Here is a 19,858-nt window from a genome sequence, read left to right as displayed (position 1 = left end):
ACCTCCCTACTTCAGACTCCCAAGGCTTAAATAGCCTCCCTACCTCACTTCCTTTTCTGTTGTGATTCACAGTGAATGGCAACTGTGCCATCCCCACACTCAGGGACACTTACCAGAACAGCTGCTCCTCAGCTCCAGAGCCCCTCAGGCTGGAAGGACCCCCAAGAAGGCCTAGAGGACTTGGCTGGGTTCTGAGGGAAGTGATTCCTCCATCCCAAGAGGGCAGCCACCCTCAGAATGCGTCTGTGTGACTGTGTGTGTGGCTGTGAGCATGGAGGGTGCGTGTGCAAAGGCGTGTGACACGCGGTGTCTGGTGCGAGGGGGAAAGTACACATCTGGGGGTGGTAGTCACAGGTCATGCAATGCCCCGAGGCACCTGCTCTGCAGTGGAATTAACGCGGGCAAGGCCCTCTCCTATCACAGTCCTGCCCACACACCCCACCAGGAAGCTTCTCGATGAGCCACAGACAGACTCGGGGCCCCCTGGGTAGTGCTGCACACAACTGCTGGCCGCTGCTGCTGCTATACCTCTTTGGGAACCTTGAGGAGAAACAGAAAGGAAGATGCTTCAGATCTGAATGGGGATGAGGAGCCTGCGGAAGGGAATGCCAGCAACTGCAGCCCGCATGTGGAAGCCTGATCCCCAGCACCCGTCCTGCCAGGCCCACCCCACTGCTGCTCCGATGCCCCCCTGGTATTTTTTGCTTATTACTAACACAAGTGGGCCTGATACCAGGAGCTCTGGGGGTCACTGAATATCGAGGAAGCCAGAGGACCCCTCTAGAAGCCCCTGGAAGCGTCCTCGCTGGGGAAGTATGTTTCCCGGGCTGGAGCCGATCAGGACTGCACACCTCATAGATGGCGAAGCCGATGGTGAAGAGATTGGCCCCCAGCTTCCGGTCCTTGCGCCGGTTCTTCTGCATCAGCGCCACCAGGAAGCTGCAAATCACCTCCGAGTCGTCAGGGTCATCGTCCTCCTCCAGGAGCTTCAGACGGTACTGAGGGTTGGTCCAGAAAGTATCTGCCCCCCCAGAAAGGAAACATGCATTCAGAGGGGCCTCTCAGAGGGCAGGAAGGAGATGAGACAGAGGGAACCTATTTATTTCTATGCCCTGCATCTAGGTGCTTAGAAAATATCAACAGAAAACACGATTCAGGCATTTGTCTATGCGGGGGGCGGGGTGCTCCCTTTATACAGAGAGAGCTGTACTGACCGGATGTGTGGCTCTTCCTTCCTCTGAGCTTTCGTTCTCAGTCTTTGCTGATGATTTTGTTTTCCTTACCTGCACCTTAAACGCTGTTGGTGTCTGGAATCTGGTCTCGGCCTCTTCTCCTCTTACCTCACCCTTCCTGCCTCCCTAGGCAATCTTTCTTACTTCTGCTTTTTAACTGCCCCCTACACACTCATGATGCCTGAGCCATATATCCCAGCCTCAATCTCTCTTACCTTTTTTTTTTTTATTTTTATTTTTTGAGACACAGTCTGGCTGTGTTGCCCAGGCTGGAGTGCAGTGGCACGATCTCGGCTTACTGCAGCCTCTGCCTCCTGGGTTCAAGCGATTCTTCTGATTCAGCCTCCCAAGTAGCAGGGATTATAGGCGCCCGCCACCATCCCTGGTTAATTTTTGTATTTTTAGTAGAGACGGGGTTTCCCCGTGTTAGCCAAGCTGGTCTTGAACTCCTGACCACAAGTGATCTGCCTGCCTCCACCTCCCAAAGTGCTGGGATTACAGGCATGAGCCACCGTTTCTGGTCTTTTATTTTTTGAGTTCTTATCATATCACCAAGTGCCATCTAATATGCGCATCCAATACTCTATTACAAATCTTCACTGGGATACTCTACAGGAACCTCAACCTTTCCTTGTCCCAAGCTAAATTCCTTTCCCTATAACTCCACAGTCAACTCCACCAAAAACAACACGCTGATATTTTTCTCTTGTCTTTTTTATTTTTGTTGAGGCAGGGTCTTACTCTGTCACCCAGGCAGGAGTGCAATGGCACGATCATGGTTCATTGCAGCCTCAACCTCCCGAGCTCAAGCAATCCTCCTGCCTCATTTTTTAAATTTTTTGTAAAGATGAGATCTCACTATGTTGCTTGTGCTGGTCTTGAACTCCTGGGCTCAAGTGATCCTCCTGCTTCTGTCTCCCAAAGTGCTGGGATTATAGGCGTGAGCCACCCACCCAGTCTTGTGTGTCTTATGTTGTAATGTTGTCAGGTCCCCAACTGGGAATCTTGACATCATTCTTTATTCTTCCTTCCATACATCACCCAATATGCTCTCCCTAAATCTGCTCTCTCCCCTCTATCTCTGCTGCTACTGACTTGGTCTAGGTTTTCATCATCTCTGACTTAAACTATTGCAGCAGCTGCTAACTTGGTTCTCCAATACTGCCCTTACTGTTACTGACACAGTACTCACAGTCCCCGACTTAGGATGGTTCAGCTACAATTTTTTAACTTTACAATGTGAAAGTGATGCACATTCAATAGAAACTGGATTTCGAGTACTCATACAACCATTCTGTTTTTCACTTTTAGTGCAGTATTAAGTAAGTTACATAAGATATTTAACATTGTATTGTAAAATAGGCTTTGTGTTAGATGATTTTGCCCTAAGGTTAGGCTGAGGTTAGTTAGGCTAAGGTCAGTGTTCCGAGCATGTTTAAGGTGGGCCAGGCTAAGCTATGACGTTTGGTGGATTAGGCATATTAAATGCACTTTCGACTCAGGGTGTTTTCAAAGATGGACGGGTTTATCTAGACATAACCTCATCATAAGTCAAGCAACATCTGCATTGTTCCCACAATTTCCTGCTTCAAAGTCACTACCAGCTCCCTACTGCAAACTTCTCAGCATGGTGGTTTCCTTCTCAGTAAAATAGGGAGAGTTTAATAAGATAGTGGACATCTGGAACAGAGAGACTTCATAAGCGCTAGTTAGGCTTCTTCTGCCTGGAACTTGTTCTGCTTGGACCCTCCCCCCATCAAGAGCATCTCTCACCTGGGAAGTTGCGGCAGCCTCCGGCTGAGCAACCCCGCACCCAGCGGCCCTCGTTCACAGACACTGTCCAGGTCTGAAGCTTGTCAGACTGCAGAGCGTCGGCCGTGAGGTTGCAGATCTCCAACTTTGTGAAATGGTAGATGAAATCCTCATAGGACATCCTGAGAGGTTGGAAGAAAAGAGAGACCCATACGGGAAAAGGTGAGGAGGGCTGGGAGTGGAAGACCCCAGGGCTAACACGCACAATAATAAAACAGTCACAGGAACTTGGCCAGGGTCCCAGAGGAGCCTCTGTTTCCTTTTCAGGGCAAACGCTGTCACTTCTGATGCATCTACTCCAAACCACCATCTTTCCTAACAATGATTCAAAAATGTGCCAGGCCCTGAAAGACAAATGTCGCATGCTCTCATATGTGAAAGCTAAAACAAAGTGTATGTAATGGAAGAGGGAGTAGATGGTGGTTACCAGAGGCTGGGAAGGGAAGGAGAGGGGAGAATGAAAAGGGGGTGGCTAATGGATACAAAATACAGTTAAATAGAAGAAATAAGCTCTAGTGCTTACCCGGGCGCGGTGGCTCACGCCTGTAATCCCAGCACCTTGGGAGGCTGAGACGGGTGGATCACCTGAGGCTAGGAATTCAAGACCAGCCTGGCCAACATGGTGAAACCCCATCTCTACTGAAAATACAAAATACAAAAATTAGCTGAGCGTCATGGCGGGCACCTGTAATCCCAGTTACTTGGGAGGCTGAAGCAGGAGAATCACTTGAACCCAGGAGGCAGAGATTGCATTGAGCCGATATTGCGCCATTGCACTCCAGCCTGGGCAACTCCAGCCTGGGCAACTCTGTCTCAAAAAAAAAAAAAAAAAAAAAAGGCTCTAGTGCTCAGTAGCACAGTCAGTAAGGCAAACACAGCTAAACAAGAATTTATAGTATAGTGTGTGTGTGTATATACACACATATATATACAGACATATATATGTGTATATATATGTGTGTGTACACATATATATGTATTAAAATATATACGTATTGTGTAAAATATATAAGTAAACTGTATACATATTATCATCATTGATTTGGAAAACTCAAATTTCCTTGTAATGAGAAAAACTCTGCTACAAATTCACCTGCTGGTTTATGTCCAAACTTATATTCTACATATACCTCTTCAAGCTGAAAAACATGAAGGAATCTGAAGAAAAGGAAACTAAAATACTCAAACTGTCATGAGGCTTTGCTTTCATACTGTATATATATATATACGTATATATACACACACACACATTTAATACGTATACGTGTATACATATATGTATATATACACACACACGTCTGTATATATACGTGTGTGTGTGTGTATACATATATATATATATATTTTTTTGAGACAGTCTCACTCTGTTGCCCAGGCTGGAGTGCAATGGCGTGATCTTGGCTCACTGCAACCTCCACTTCCTGTGGTCAAGGGATTCTCCTGCCTCAGCCTCCCAAGTAACTAGGATTACAGGTTGCTTGCCATGATGCTCAGCTAATTTTTGTATTTTGTATTTTCAGTAGAGATGGGGTTTCACCATGTTGGCCAGTCTGGTCTCAAACTCCTAGCCTCAGGTGATCCACCCACCTCAGCCTCCCAAGGTGCTGGGATTACAGGCATGAGCCACCATGCCCAGCCTATAGTATCTTTCAAAATAGCTAGAGGAAAAGAATTGTAATGTTCCCAACACAAAGAAAAGATACATATTTGAGATGATGGTATCCCAATTACCCTAATTTGATCATTACACATTGTATATGTGTATCAAAATATCATATGTACCCCCAAAATATGGGTACATATGTACCCCCAAAATATATATAGCTATGATATATCCATAAAAAATAGAAGGCCAGGTGTGGTGGCTTACATCTGTAATCCCAGCACTTTTTTTTAAAGACAGGGTCTTGCTCTGTTGCCCAGGATGGAGTGCAGTGGTACAATCATAGTTCACTGCAGCCTCAACCTCCTGGGCTCAAGTGACCCCCTGCTTCAGCCTCTCAAATAGCTGGGACTACAGGCACACACCACCACACCTGCCTAATTTTAAATTTTTCTGTAAAGTTGGGGTCCCATATGTTACCCAGGCCCACATCCCAGCATTTTGGGAGGCCAAGGTAGGAGGATCACTTGAGCCCAGGAGTTTGAGACCAGCCTGAGCAATATAGCAAGGCCCATCTCTATTGTAGTTTTTAAATAAATTAAAAAATAAAGTAATAAAAACACAAAAAACCTTTCCCTTGACATTATACTAAGACAACTTTTTTTTTTTTTTTTTTTTTTCCCCCCCGAGACAGAGTCTCACTCTGTCATCCAGGCTGGAGTGCAGTGGTGCAATCTGGGCTCACTGCAACCTCTGGCTCCCGGGTTCAAGTGATTCTTCTGCCTCAGCCTTCCGAGTAGCTGGAATTATAGGCCCACACCCATCATGCCTGGCTAAATTTTGTATTTTTAGTAGAGATGGGGTTTCACCATGTTGGCCAGGTTGGTCTCGAACTCCTGACCTCAAGTGATCCGCCCACGTTGGCCTTCCCAAGTGTAAGACAACATACTTAATGTCTGCCACAGTGTCAGACATTAAATATGTTGACAGAAGAATTATTATTTTCCCAAAAGGAACTAAGAAAAAGAGAACATTTTTTTTTTTTCCCTAACATATTGGCCACAAGCCATGTTTCTCATTTTCTTTATTTTTTTTTTTTGTTTTTATTTTTTAGATATGGGGTCTCATGATGTTATTCCAGCTATACTTGAACTCCTGGGCTCAAGCGATCCTCCCACCTCAGCGTCCCAAGTAGCTGAGACTATGGCATATGCCACCATACCCAGCTTGCATCTCGTTTTCTAAGTGACTGCTCTTAGCTATTGCTTAAGCTTTATTATCATCATTGATTTGGAAAACTCAAATTTCCTCGTAATGAGAAAAGCTCTGCTACAAATTTGCCTGTTGGTTTATGTCCAAACTTATATTCTACATATACCTCTTCAAGCTGAAAAATATGAAGGAATCTGAAGAAAAGGAAACTAAAATACTCAAACTGTCATGAGGCTTTGCTTTCATATGGTATGAGGAATGTGATTTCCAACTCTAACACAACTCTCTCAATAAATACACCTAAAAGCTTTCTGCACCTCTGATCAGTTGTAATTGGAATACAAATAACATGGCTATAAAAATTAGAAACCCATAAAACCCATTTTCATTTTTTGTTCCTATCCATTAATTCTTCATTTACATACTTTTCCTTTTTAAGAAACTGAAGTATAACTTATGAACAATAAGGTGCAGAAATCTTTTTTTTTTTTTTTTTTTTTTGAGACGGAGTCTCGCTCTGTCGCCCAGGCTGGAGTGCAGTGGCCGCATCTCAGCTCACTGCAAGCTCCGCCTTCCGGGTCTATGCCATTCTCCTGCCTCAGCCTCCCGAGTAGCTGGGACTACAGGCGCCCGCCACCTCACCCGGCTAGTTTTTTGTATTTTTTAGTAGAGACGGGGTTTCACCGTATTTAGCCAGGCTGGTCTCGATCTCCTGACCTTGTGATCCGCCCGTCTCGGCCTCCCAAAGTGCTGGGATTACAGGCTTGAGCCACCGCGCCCGGCCTAGGTGCAGAAATCTTAAAAAACAATGACTCCAACTCATGTATCTTGATGGGGGAGCTCAACAGAAATTCCATTCTCCAAAAGATTACCGTGTGTCCCACCGCTGTGCACCAGGCGCTGTGCCAGGTGCACGGAAAGGAGAGATTGTTTGGGAAAGAACAGACAAGCAAACAATTTTAAGGGTGATGAGCATCATAAATTAATCCCAGTCCTGGGGGAACTTAGGGGGCCCTCCTTAAGCTGAGACTTGAAGCCTGAGTAGAAGCAACCTGAGACGGTGAGGTTGACGTTGGAAGATCAGGGTAAGTGGAGCTTCCTAGGCTCAGAAAAGAACTGTGCTAAGGCCAAGGTGCATGTGGCTGGAATAGAGTATGCGGCGGAGGGGCACAGGGGAGGCAAGAGCCATGTCATGTTGGTCTGGTCCTGGGCTCAGTTGTCCCTGTGGCCTGGAAGGCTCCTCTCAGAACCTCATCCTTGCTGGGCCTTGGGCTGGAGGAGAAGAACACAGCCCACATCTCTCAAGGGCTGGAATCTGATAACCTCAGCTGGGGACTGACGTCTGAGATTTCCCCTCTTTTCCCCATCCCTTACCCTTCTGGGTCTTCCTGGGTTCTGGACTCACCAGAACTCTCCATCCTCAGTGACCTGGTGCTGCAGACGGGCCTTCTCATCTTTGTCCACAAAGCTCCAGTCCTTCCAACTGGTGGGAAAACGGAGGAATTAAGGAAGGAGGAAGAAGGGAAGGCCTGATGTAGGTTGGGACAGGAGAAATACAAAGAGTTACAGCCACTGTGAACCACCAAAATATTGACCTCATCTGTTACCCTCAGTGTGAAACCCAATAGCAGTGACTTCTCACATCAAGACTGAGCCTAAACTCCTTAAATGGGCCTGCGAGGGCTTGACCCTTCTCCTCATCATACTTTAAAGGTTAAGAATTGGGTTCTGGGCCGGTCGCAATGGCTCACACCTGTAATCACAGCACTTTGGGAGGCCGAGGTGGGCGGATCATGAGGTCAGGAGTTCGAGACCAGCCTGGCCAATATGGTAAAACCCCGTCTCTATTAAAAATACAAAAATTAGCAGGGTGTGGTGGTGAGCGCCCATAGTCCCAGGTACTCAGGAGGCTGAGGCAGAAGAATCGCTTGAACCCAGGAGGCAGAGGCTGCAGTGAGCTGAGATTGCGCCACTGTACTCCAGCCTGGGTGGCGGAGCAAGACTCCGTCTCAAAAAAAAGAAGAATTCGGTTCTGGACATAGACAAACTGGGAGTTCCATTTAATAATAGTGCTAGCTATGCAACCTTGGGCAGGTCACTTAACCTCTGTCAGACTCTGCTTCCTCAATTGCAAAAGGAAAATGATTATGTCACCTGTTCACAGGGCTGGGCTAGGCAGATGAAATAATGCATGCAAAGCTGTTAGTAGAGTGCCTGTCATATAATAAGAAACTCTGAGTTACTAAGAAAAAAAGGCCAAGCCTGTAAACATCTCCTTTCCTGTGCCGGAAACAGCCCAGCATTGTGTTTCTAAAGGCTGGGCAGTTTTCACACTCTCTCTCTCCTCACAATGGGGCCAATAACGTGCACATATGTTTCAGGCTCACTGAGGAGAATTCAACTAAACTAGGTGCTCCCTGGAAAGGTAAGGGGTTGAGGAGGTGCTTGGAGTCAGTGAGAGAGCCCTGCAGGGGACATGGAGATTCCTGAGACCAGGAGGAGGGATGCAGTAGAGGGAATCTCCTTGAGTGAACAGCGTTGGGTCCACTTGTCTCCAGCCCCTGTGATGGCAGCGTCATGGTAAGCAGGGTGGGGCCGCACACCAAGCTCTGAGGCTGGAGAACACAGCAAGGGTCCCTGCAGGTGACCTGGGCCAGTGAAGTAGACAACTGAGGAGTCACTGAGGGCCTTCCCAGAGCAGAGAGTCGCTCCCTCCAGGTAACCTTTCTCTACGCTTCCCCTCCCACCCAAACTAGGTGCGGAGGCCCCCTCTTTGTGATCCTTACTGTGGCATTGATCTCAATTATTGGTGTGTGCTTGCCTGTCCTTCCCCGGACCTTAAACCCACAGGCACAAGGCCCATGAGTCTGCGTTCATTTCTACATCGCCAGACGGTAGCCTAGGGCCTGGCAGAAGTCAGCACTGAGGAAGTAAGGATTTGTAGCGTGGATAAGTGAAGGAAGGCATGTGAATGTCTGCAGGAGGCAGTCAGGACACGAGGATCGGCCCCTAATCACAGTGTATCAAGGGAGGCTGTGGGTTCACAGAATATTCCCAGTGCCTTGACCTGTGCCTCCTATGTAGTAGGTGCCCAAGAAACATTTGCTAAACGAATGACTGAACAAACCAGTAATTACATGCTGGGCTAAGAGGTACCCAGCGGTACATAAGCACAGAAGCCAGGGGCCCAGGCTGCCTGGGGGTGGTCCTTCTCCTCTACTGAGTCCTGCCATCCCCCTCTCGAAATAAGAGGAGCTCATGGGCTCATTCAGTAGTGAATCGCCTCCCATTCAGTAGAGGTCATCAGGAACCAGTGGGACCATGGAAGTTTTGCAAATGTGCTGGAGCCGTCAAAATAACTTCCCATGTTTGTTATTTTTGTTGCGCCCAGTCTATTCCTTTCCGTGATAAGCAGTAAAATTCAAAGGGCTCTTGTGCCTTCATACAGGGATAGCATGGGTAAGGAAATCTTGGCAATGGCTCAGAACTTTCCAAAAACAGTCCCATTTACTCCTCATAACAGCCCACACAGTAAGTGCTAATAATACTGTTCTCATCTTACAGGTAAGGCAACACAAGACTCCAAGAAGGGAAGTCACTTGTCTAGCCCAGACCCCTGCATTCATACTCTTTTCCTGCCTGGACCTTCCCCACGCTTTCTGGAATCCTTCCTTTCCAGCCCATGGCTGTCAGTAACCTCTCTGGGTCCCCGGCACCCCGCTTCTGCTCCTGGCCCTTCCCTGGAGCCAACACTTGTGCCCCTCTTCTCTGTGGATCATTGGTTTTGAGGGTGATCTTATACCAAGCATCTTCAATACTCTCATGGCTCAGTTCCCAACACAGCCTTGTCCGGGGCCCTGTTGTCCCCCACTGCCAATCCCGTGGGGTCCCCTCACCTACCCATCACTCCAAGAGCCGTTCCACTCCACCTGGCCCCAGGGATTCCGCAGCCGCACCAGCTTCACTTTCTCACCTTTGAACAGGACCTTAAGACAGAGAAAGAGCTCTCATGCTCCGCAGCCTGTCTGGAAAGGGAATCTTCTGTCTTGCCCTGCGGGCTGGGAGGGGGCTGGGGGGCAAATCCCTTACGGGAGGGTGTTCTGCCTGACTCTGGCCAAGGAGACTCATCAGAAGTGTGCTGGGGAATGGAAGGGTCAGACCTTTCCCCCTGAGTCTGCCTGATTTAGGGCTTGGCCATCTCCTCTCTATCTTCTAAGAGGCAATTTTCTCAGGAACATCCTGCTATTATGAGCTTCAGGGGAGGAGGCGGGGCATAAACAGTAGGGCCTGCTAGCACATCAGGTGTCTTCATATAAATGAGAAAAAAGGCCTCTGCTGGCCAGGTGTGGTGGCTCACGCCTGTAATCCTAGCACTTTGGGAGGCCGTGGCAGGCAGATCACAAGGTCAGGAGTTCGAGACCAGCCTGACCAACATGGAGAAACCCCCGTCTCTACTAAAAACACAAAAATTAGCTGGGCCTGGTGGCACGCGCCTGTAATCCCAGCTACTCAGGAGGCTGAAGCAGGAGAATTGCTTGAATCCAGAAGGCGGACGTTGCAGTGAGCCAATATTGTGCCACTGCACTCCAGCCTGGGTGACAGAGTGAGACTCCATCTCAAAGGAAAGAAAGAAAAGAAGAAAGAAAAGAAAAGAGAAAAAGAGAGAAAGAGAGAGAGAGAGAGAAAGACAGACAGACAGACAGACAGACAAAAGGCCCCTGCTGACTGAGGAACTACAAACAAGCAGACTTCCTCCGGTCTGCTGCAATGGGCCGATGCAGGCAACTGCCCCTCTCAGCCCATCCCTCTGTACAGGGCACAACCTGCCCAACTGTGTGCAACAGGCCTTACAATGTTCCTGTCTCAGACATGGCCCAGGAAAGCCCAGAAGTCCCAGAAGGACCAAAACAGAACAGGCAGCCTCTCGTATCCATGGCTTTGGCATATAACCAATTGTGGATCAAAAATATTCCAAAAAACAAAGAAAAAAACAATAGAAAGTAATACCAAAAAAACCCCAATGCAGTGTAACAACTATTTACATAGCATTTCCATTGTGTTCAGTACCATAAGTAATCCAGAGATGATTGAAAGTATACGGGAGGATGTGCATAGGTGACATGCAAATACTACTCCATTTTATAGAAGGAATTTGAGCATCTGCAGATTTTGTTAACATTGGGGCTTCTGGAACCAGTCCCCGTGGCTACCCAGAGACAAATGTAGCTTTCTGAACATGAGAGAACAGGAAGCTCAAGAACACATGAAACCAACTTTGTAAAAGCAAAGTTAAGTGATATTTCAATTTATTCATTGGAAATGTTGGAAAAATTGCCATCTTTAGCTCGAAAAGCAAAGATAAACAAACTATGCATCAACTGTGGCAGGATCCACCTTTACCAGTTTCACAGGCCCCTCTGCGTGGCTTGGACCTTGAACTGAATGTCCTGATCAGAGGCAAGCTCTGCAGACAGGGAAGGGGCCCCAACAGCTAAGTCCTGACTTCAGGAGGTTAACCCAGGAGGGTGCCCCTGCCCCACCAAGCCCCACCAGGCTCACCTCATCCAGCCCCGTGACAGAGTAGGCGTGACCTCTGACCAGCCCGCAGGCCATTCTTGTCTCATACTGAACGGGAACGATTGTCTGTAAAGCAGTAACCAGAGAGCCTATTAGGGGCAGGGAAACAGAAGTTCTGCTGCTTGGAGGCAAAGTTCATACTAGTTCATTTTCCGGGCTCTGTGAAGACACAGGCCACTCTGCTCGCTGAAGGTGTGCCTCATGACCACGAACAGACCTTCACTGGCTCTTTAAGAGTGTCAAGAGACACAGCTCCAGACAAGCTAGTCTCCCTGAGAAGGCTCTGTCCTGACCATCAGAGAGCAATGTGGATGCTGGGATATGGGGTGGGTAACAGCGTCCCTGCCCCTCCTTTCTGGATTCCTTAGTATCCTTCAAAGGAGGAAGGGGTAGAGTTGGAGGCTGCCCTGGGCTTCAGGATCCCCCTTCCCCTGAGGCCATCCAGGGTTGACTATTCCTGGAAGAGAAACGGGTTGAGAAAAGGGGTTAGATGACACGTAAGTCTAGCTTTTTCTTTTTTCTTTTTCTTTTTGTTTTTTCAAGCCAGAGTCTCGCTCTGTCGGCCAGGCTGGAGTGCAGTGGTGCGATCTCAGCTCACCGCAACCTCCGCCTCCTGGGTTCAAGCGATTTTCCTGCCTCCCTCCCGAGTAGCTGGGATTACAGGCACGTGCCACCATGCTCAGCTAATTTTTTGTATTTTTAGTAGAAACAGGGTTTCACCATGTTAGCCAGGCTGGTCTCGAACTCCTGACCTCAGGTGATCCACCCACCTCAGCCTCCCAAAGTGCTGGGATTACAGGCATGAGCCACCATGCCCGGCCAAGTCTAGGCTTTTTCTTTACATCCCCTCACCTCCTCCACAGCCACCTAGAACATAATATTCAAGAAATCAAGAGTCCCAGTGCCCAGGGAGAGAATTCTGAGAAGGCCCGAGGAGATCCCTGCTCAGACACGACTGTGCCTAAGGGGTAGCTCTTCCATTTGCAGAAATTTCCAAGCTGCAGCCATGGGGGATCCTTGGCAGAAGGGTAGGATCACTAAAGTCCCATGAGCCCTGGATAGGCTCTCTATGGCTTCCGTGTGCCGACTAACGTAACAGCTTTAAAATGAGCTTCCCACAGCCTTGCTAGGCTGCAGAATTCCTAGAGCCTTTTTCAGGGTGAGGGGTATGGATGGAGCCAGGGCTTTTGGCATCTCAGCCTCTCCCAGATCTCAGTCTCTTCCAGATCTCAGTCCTCATGATCCAGATCATGCTGAATGGACTGGGAGGGGGCGGGAGACTCATTAATCCTTAGTTGTAGACCTGGGAAGCTGCTTGAAATGAGTCTTCTGTCATTACCTAAGCATATCATTCAACCCAGCAATTCTACTGCTGGGAATCTGTCCTATGGAAGTCACCATGGATGTATACAAAGATGTATCTATTGGAACGTTCATTATAGCATTTTAGAATAGTAGCAAAACAAAACAAAGAAAAAAAACTCAGCTTTCCAATAATAGGGTATCGGGTAAATAAATTATAACATATCTGCGTGTTTGAATATTGTGTAGCTACTAAAAAATGTTACAGGAGAATACTTTGGGCACATTAAGAATATCAAACTAGGCTGGGCGCAGTGGTTCACACCTGTAATCCCAGCATTTTGGGAGGCTGGGGCAGGTGGATCACTTGAGGTCAGGAGTTCAAGACCATTCCAGCCAACATGGTGAAACCCCATCTCTACTAAAAATACAAAAATTAGCCAGGTGTGGTGGTGTGCACCTGTAATCCCAGCTATGTCAGGAGGCTGAGGCAGGAGAATTACTTTTACTTGGGCAGCAGAGGTTGCAGTGAGCCGAGAAGGCACCACTGTGATCCAGCCTAGGCAACAGAGCGAGACTTGGTCTCCAAAAAAAAAAAAAAAAAAAAAAAAAAAAAAAAAAATCAAACTAACTGAAAAAAGCAGGCTGCAAAGAGGTACATACAATATGAAAACATTTAAAAAATAAAAATACAGATTCAGTGTGTGCATAGAAAAATCCTGGAAGAACATATACTAGGTGTTAACAGTGGTTATCTTTACATGGGGAAAAATATACGTGACATTTTCTTCTGTGTTTTTCTGTATGGCTCAGTATTCTCCAGTGAGCAGGTATAACTTATGAAAGTATTAGAATATAAACGCTACAAGAGGGAGACCTTGCTTTTTCCACAAATACTGAAAAAGAGGAGAGAATTTGCTTTGCTAGAGGAGTGCCTGGAGCATAGTAGGAGCTCAAAAATAAGTGCTGAATGAATAAATGAATACATTAGAAGAGGAAAAGTATTTTAAAATAAATTAAGTCTCTCTGCTATTTCTGTCTGATAGTTCGTTATAAGAGGAACTGCCTGGACCATGGAATATGCAGAAACTCCAGCAGAGATTCCCTCCAAAATCCTGGTTCTTGCACGTTCTTCAGGAGCCTTGGCTGAGCAAGTTATTTCAACCCAGACCCTTGGGAGGAGGCAGGTAGGGGTGTGTGGGTAAGGCCCTGGCTGCTGAGGGGAGTCTGACACTGGCAGGGCGGGGTCGTGTGGGTTGGAGGGATGGTCAGTCCTGATAATCGGAGGCATACACACCCGGGTCGGTCTTTCAACTGAGGCTCTGGGGTCGAGGTCTGAGTCCCGGAACAGCGAGTTATCCATATTCCTCACCATCCGTGCAATCAGCTCTCCCATGTTCAGACCAGAAGGAGAGGTTCCATAGGTCATGTTCGTGCCATCCTGAGGCCCAACAGAGAGAGCAGGGAACAACCCAGGAGAGGGAAAGAACAAATACAGAAGGGTGGAAAGGGAAGGAGAGAGGAGGAAGAGATGGGACAGACAAAGGGAGAGAGGAGAGATCAACAGAGCACGAATGGAGGAAAGATGGAGAAAAATGATACAGGAAAAAAAAGTTCATCCATGCTGTTGTGTGCTAACTCATCTTCCAAGCTCCACCGGGCGTGTTATGGGGAGAAAGGGACAGGAATTCAGCTTGGACCCCATCCTCCCCGATGGAAACCACTAAGCCTATCATAGCAATATACTGAGCAGCCCTCAGGGAAGACATGCCCCCTGAAGGAGGCCTGGCCACGGGTGGCCATCTCCCTACCCTTGGCTCCTGTCTCAGTTCACAGCATTTCTTTGCACTGAAAGGGGCTGCGGGTTTAGCTTCTCCCAGGTAACAACACAAAGCCCACGTCCCAAGTGGGGGGTGTGGTGAAAGTGCAGTGACTGGGAGGCTTTCTTAGGGAAATGGGGGGCTCAGGTCCACAGCCAAGTATGTGACCAGCTTAATGGGAGCGTGCTGAGACTGAGGAGCATCAGCAAGGGAGGCCTCCACTGACACAGGCCTCTGGACTGATTTCCACTGACATTCCAGAGCTTGAAATGTCCCTGACCAGTGTCTTTATTGAAAATCCCCAAGAACTGTTCTCCCTTGAGAAATGCCCAGTCCTCAAAGTTGACAGCCAGTTCTTGCTTCCTCAAACGAAACATGCACTCTGTCCCACACAAAAGCTCTGTGCTGCCCTTCATTGGGTAAAAGGCTTCCTGACACTTGGAGCTCCCTGCCCTGTGCCCCATACCCCAGACTTACATCAATGGAGCAGCCCATGAGGGAGCCTCTCTCGATGGCTTTCTTCATGATCTTGTGCATGTCACTAGGAGCGTCCCTGATCTCAAAAAACTCTGTCACCCCTCCTGTGAAGTCCTCCATGGCCTCTGTGGTGTTCCCACCTTTCAGAGCTTCGTAGGAACCATGGAGCCTTAGAAAGAGGATGAAGACCAATTTGGGGTCACAGAGTTCCAGGAAACAAAGCTCAGGTACCACTGCCACCAGAACTTTACCTCTTGGATGCTGTGATGTTCTTTCATCAATTCCACATTAACCCTGTGAGCTAATGGGGTGGAAACGATTCCCTTTCTTCATAAACGAAGAAACTGAGCTCAAGAGGCTAAGTGACCCACCCAAGACCACAGAGAGCCAGAGGCACTGGGATTGAAACCCAGCTATTCCCACTTCCTGAGAGCTATTTTCACTACATCCTGAACCTTGAGGAAGGGCTGCATTAAAGTCATTAGCAGCTGCCGGTGTGGTGGCTCACACCGGCAATCCCAGCACTTCGGGAGGCCGAGGCTGGTGGATTGCATGAGCCCAAGAGTTCGAGACCAGTCTGGGCAACATGGCAAAACCCTGTCTCTACAAAAATTAACTGGGCATGGTGATGCCCACATGTAGTCCCAGCTACTTGGGAGGCTGAGGTGGGAAGAGCACCTCGAACCCTGGAGGTCAATGCTGCAGTGAGCCGTGACTGCACCACTGCACTCCAGCCTGCGTTACGGAGTGAGACCTTGTTTCAAAAAAATTTTTTAAATCCATTATTAGCATCTGGGGTGAGCTTTTAAGTTGAGAGACAACATGGTTTTATAAATCTGCTATAAGCACGTGAGGTTGAGCCAAGCAAGACCCTGGGATCTGAGTTCCAGAGATAGGATGCTCTGATCCAAGACTTGCAATGCCACCATGGAGGCGCAATGAAAGAACTCGCCTTGGTAAGCTAAAGCTAAAGGTCTTCTAGGCAAATCTTCATTTCTACTCGTAAATGTAATGTTTTTAATTAGAGCTGTTGCTGCCTGGAACTGATCCCTAACTTTGGGTCACAGTTGGATACCAACACCCACACATATGCGTGTACAGAGGCACATGCCTCTTCCTGTGAGTGAGGCCTTGGCTGGATTTTGCAACCCCCTTTCTCACCTCTAGTCCCATCTCACATTCCAAAGCGTTGCTTACTTAGCATAAGCCTTCTCCAGCAGAGCGCTCCAGAACTCATTGCGGTGGTTGGACTTGGTGAAAACCAGTTGATTGTTGTAGGTTGGCAGGCAGTCATCAATAACTACGTCCACCCACTCTCCATAGCGCCAGAACTGCACAGAAGCGTCAAGCACAGAGTCACATACTCAAATTACTGTTAGGAAATGTGTCCTTCCTCCACATTCCTCAGGGGGTTCTTGGATCCCAAAGCAGCATCATTTCCTAAACTCTGCATCTGGGTGCCTGTTCATCCTATTCTGGTTTGGGGTGTGTGAATCTGTCTCTAACTGGACTGTGTGCTTTTCGAGGGCTGGAAGTGAGTTACATACACTTCATGTCTTCCACAGAGTCCAGCCCTGTAATGGGTACAGTAGGTGCTCCATGAGTGTCTTAAGATGTAAGATTTTCATTCTCCTGCTCAGCAGGTCGGGGGCAGGGCCTGGCTGTCAGTGCTCTCAGGTGCCCCCAGCTGATTCAATGTGGCCAGGGTTGGGAACTATGCAGTGAAAGCACTGTACTGATTTAGGTTTTTTGCTTGTTTGTTTGTTTTTGACAGAGTCTCACTCTGTTGCCCAGGCTGGAGTGCAGTGGCGCAATCTCGGCTCACTGCAAGCTCCGTCTCCTGGGTTCACGCCATTCTCCAGCCTCAGCCTCCCGAGTAGCTGGGACTACAGGCGCCCACCACTACGCCCGGCTAATTTTTTGTATTTTTTTAGTAGAGACGGGGTTTCATCGCGTTAGCCAGGATGGTCTCGATCTCCTGACCTCGTGATCCGCTTGCCTCGGCCTCCCGAAGTGCTGGAATTACAGGCGGGAGCCATCACTCCTAGCCTTGATTTAGGTATTTCTTGATGCCAAACTGAAGAACAAGGATTGAAATGGAGGAACAAAGTGACCCAGAATCTATTCTAGCTGTAGCAGGAACATTGTCCAATCATTTCAAGTTTGGATGTTGCTCTTTTTTGAATCAATCAGTTTGAACTGAAAAGAGCCAAATGCAGTTTAGTCTCCTTTTCAATGGCACTTTCTCCCTCATTGAAAAGAGAACAGAAATCTATCTGATATTTGTGTTTAAGGCCCTTTAGATCTAAGACCCTTTAAATGTGCCATGTTCCCAAGGCAGCAGGAGGGGGAGTCTGAGCCTGGGGATAGACCTTTTCTGAGGCCTTCTGTGCTGAGGTGCAAGATCAGCAGAGCAAGAACTGGTAACGTGGGTCATCCTGGGACATGAGGGAGCCTTTGAGGCTGGAGACAGGCTGACTCCCCAGCATCCCAGAACCTACGAGACCCTCACAGGTAGAACTCAGTTTGGTTCTGCTCTAGCACTAGCTCTATGCCAAGATGACTGGGACTCAGAAAACTTCCAGTAACTGGATGGATTCTAGAACCATCGGACTCAGTTCTAGGGCAGACAAGAAGCCTGATCCCCAGGTTAAGCAGACTCTTCTTCCAGGGCTTGGAAGAGAGGAGTGATAGCCTCGGCACCGCCATGCCTTAGAGAGGAAGAAGTACACAGGAGCCCTGGACAGGGGTTCCTGTACAACCTGAAGGGTCCTGTGGTGTCCCGGGGCTAGTATCTTAGGGACCTACTTGAGAAGCGCTGCAGGCAGTAACAGCAGCCAGACAGCTGCAAAGACAAAAATAGACCCACAGTAAACAGGACGTCTTCCTGCCTTTCTGGGACATAGTGGAAGGTGGTGGGGGAGGGATTAGGGATCCAGAGATAAGAGCAACTGCTTCCTCCCAGGCCTGAAGCCTTAAGGGGGTCCATGCCCACTGTTGCTGCTGGGGTTAGATGGGTGGAAAGTTTCCTCCAGCTTCTGGGAAGTCAAGACCAGGAGACCAGCGGTGGGTGTCCTGCAGCTGACCCTCTTAACTACACTCTCATTACCTCACCTGGAAGTGGAAGATCCCTGCGTAGTTTTCGATGAAACTTTGATCATGGGGTATGACTCGGAAAAGAAGGCGCTGGTTCAGGGTCAGGCAGGCAATGGCTGCGAGAAACCAGCAGTCCCCTGCAGGCAGACACAGGGCACAGATTGTGAGCAGTCCTGCTCCTCCTGGGAAGAAAAAGCCCCAATCCCAGCCAGCCACTCCACTTCCCTGAACAGGAACTCCCCTGGTGCCCACTGTCCTACTTCCAGATCTGACCTTACAGAGGTGTCAACCCAGGGAAGGAGAACTGGACAGGAATTCCTTGACAATATGATCAACAGGTAACTTACTACCTGTGACTAGACATTTTCCTCAAGGCTGCAGGCAGTTCCTCCAACTGCAGTATAAACTCACTTCCTTTTTAGGCCTCAATGGAGACAGAGCAGTAGGTGATCATAACCGGGCTGTTCTTCCTAACACCTGTAGGAAATCCGCCCTGCCCCGTGCCTTTGCAATGTGAGTCCAATTCCTCTTCCGACCTCAGCGAAGACTGAGCATCAGAGAACCATCCACCAAGATGATTGGTACTGGAAGGAAGGCCAGGTAGGCAGCTGCCCTGGAACTGGTCTCTAGGGGGCAGTGAGACATTGCCGGCAACGGAATGAGAGCGGGACATTTTCTTACTCTCTAGAGTTCTTTTCTGACAGAGTACTGTATGTAGTTGGAGGTAACACTTTGCGCTCTTGCTCTCTCTCTTTCTCTCTCTCTCTCTCTCTGTGTGTGTGTGTGTGTGTGTGTGTGTGTGTGTGTGTGTGTAATAGGGGGTGTACCTGGTCATAGAGCTGCCTTCTAAGGAGGATGGGTTAAGTGAAATGCAACTGAGAGTGTGCAGGGGAGACGAGAGCTGCCTGCAGCCACCCTCCCCTACCCTCCTCGGAAGCAGCCAGTCTTTCCTTGGAAAGAGTGTATTGGTTTGAAGGTCCCAGAGTATTATGTCCTGGGCTCTGCAGGAAGCCTTCCCCCAGGTGCAGGAACCCAGATATTCATCTGATTTCTTCTCAGCCTCCCTTTCTGGAACGAAATAAGACAAATTCCTTTCATTTGGTCTTGGGTGCCCCTTTTCCTCAAATTTAAATTGTTTCTGTTGATGTTCTCTCCAATTTTACTTCACAGAGCTTGCTTATAGTCCACACCAAAGACAATACTTTCTGAACAAGAGGTTGAGAGAGAGGAAGATCAGATGGAGCAGCCAAGCTAACCAAAGAGAAAATTAGATGCTCATCTACATGGCAGATGCCATCTTTGTTGAAAGACTCCTTTAATACGGAGCTGTGCTGGGGCAATTTAAACAGGGGTTCCAGTTACAAGTGCTTTCCTTGGCGATGCCTTTTGTGTGTATCTAGAGTCTCCATGCCCAAGGGGCATGCTTGGTGCACAGTCAGAGAGCTGTCTTCCAAGAAAGACGGGTACAGGGAAAAGCAGGGCTTTTGTCATGCTGAGTGGGGTATGTAAGTGTCCTTGAGATGCTGGAGAAGAGGCCACAGGATGCAGATACCCCCTGTGATGCATGGCAGAGTGCGAAAGAGGCATATAGGAGGAAACGAAGCCATCGCCAGCATGTAAACGACCATAAAGCAACTGTTATAAAAAATCTTCCAAAAAGTTACTAGAAGCAAGAACAGATTGTCCCTTTACCTCCTGGAAAGGGATCACACCTTGTAATCACCCCT

The 19,858-nt window shown here is 48.3% G+C and overlaps 1 protein-coding gene across 12 annotated transcripts in view; it reads right to left on the bottom strand.

Annotated features, from left to right (window-relative positions):
- Window positions 1-19,858, bottom strand: part of CAPN3 (calpain 3) — a 58,998-nt gene that overhangs the window by 9,364 nt on the left and 29,776 nt on the right. For 5 of the 12 annotated variants that reach the window (XM_005559291.5, XM_045397218.3, XM_073995607.1 and 2 more), the window contains 10 exons: window positions 18,150-18,268; window positions 16,233-16,366; window positions 15,036-15,204; window positions 14,036-14,179; window positions 11,419-11,502; window positions 9,760-9,845; window positions 7,265-7,342; window positions 3,006-3,166; window positions 852-1,021; window positions 529-540 (listed from right to left, as the gene is read on the bottom strand). In XM_005559291.5, coding sequence (XP_005559348.1) covers window positions 529-540; window positions 852-1,021; window positions 3,006-3,166; window positions 7,265-7,342; window positions 9,760-9,845; window positions 11,419-11,502; window positions 14,036-14,179; window positions 15,036-15,204; window positions 16,233-16,366; window positions 18,150-18,268 — 1,157 coding nt within the window. Of the gene's footprint in view, window positions 1-113; window positions 541-851; window positions 1,022-3,005; window positions 3,167-7,233; window positions 7,343-9,759; window positions 9,846-11,418; window positions 11,503-14,035; window positions 14,180-15,035; window positions 15,205-16,232; window positions 16,367-18,149; window positions 18,269-18,478; window positions 18,495-19,858 lie in introns of those variants that run through there. The other 7 variants (XM_005559294.5, XM_073995608.1, XM_073995609.1 and 4 more) reach the window with 4 other exon arrangements.

The sequence above is a fragment of the Macaca fascicularis genome, chromosome 7 (assembly GCF_037993035.2).
Source record: "Macaca fascicularis isolate 582-1 chromosome 7, T2T-MFA8v1.1".
NCBI lineage: Eukaryota > Metazoa > Chordata > Mammalia > Primates > Cercopithecidae > Macaca > Macaca fascicularis.
The sequence above is the reverse complement of the archived record's forward strand: the minus strand, read 5'-3'. Positions and strand labels throughout refer to the sequence as shown.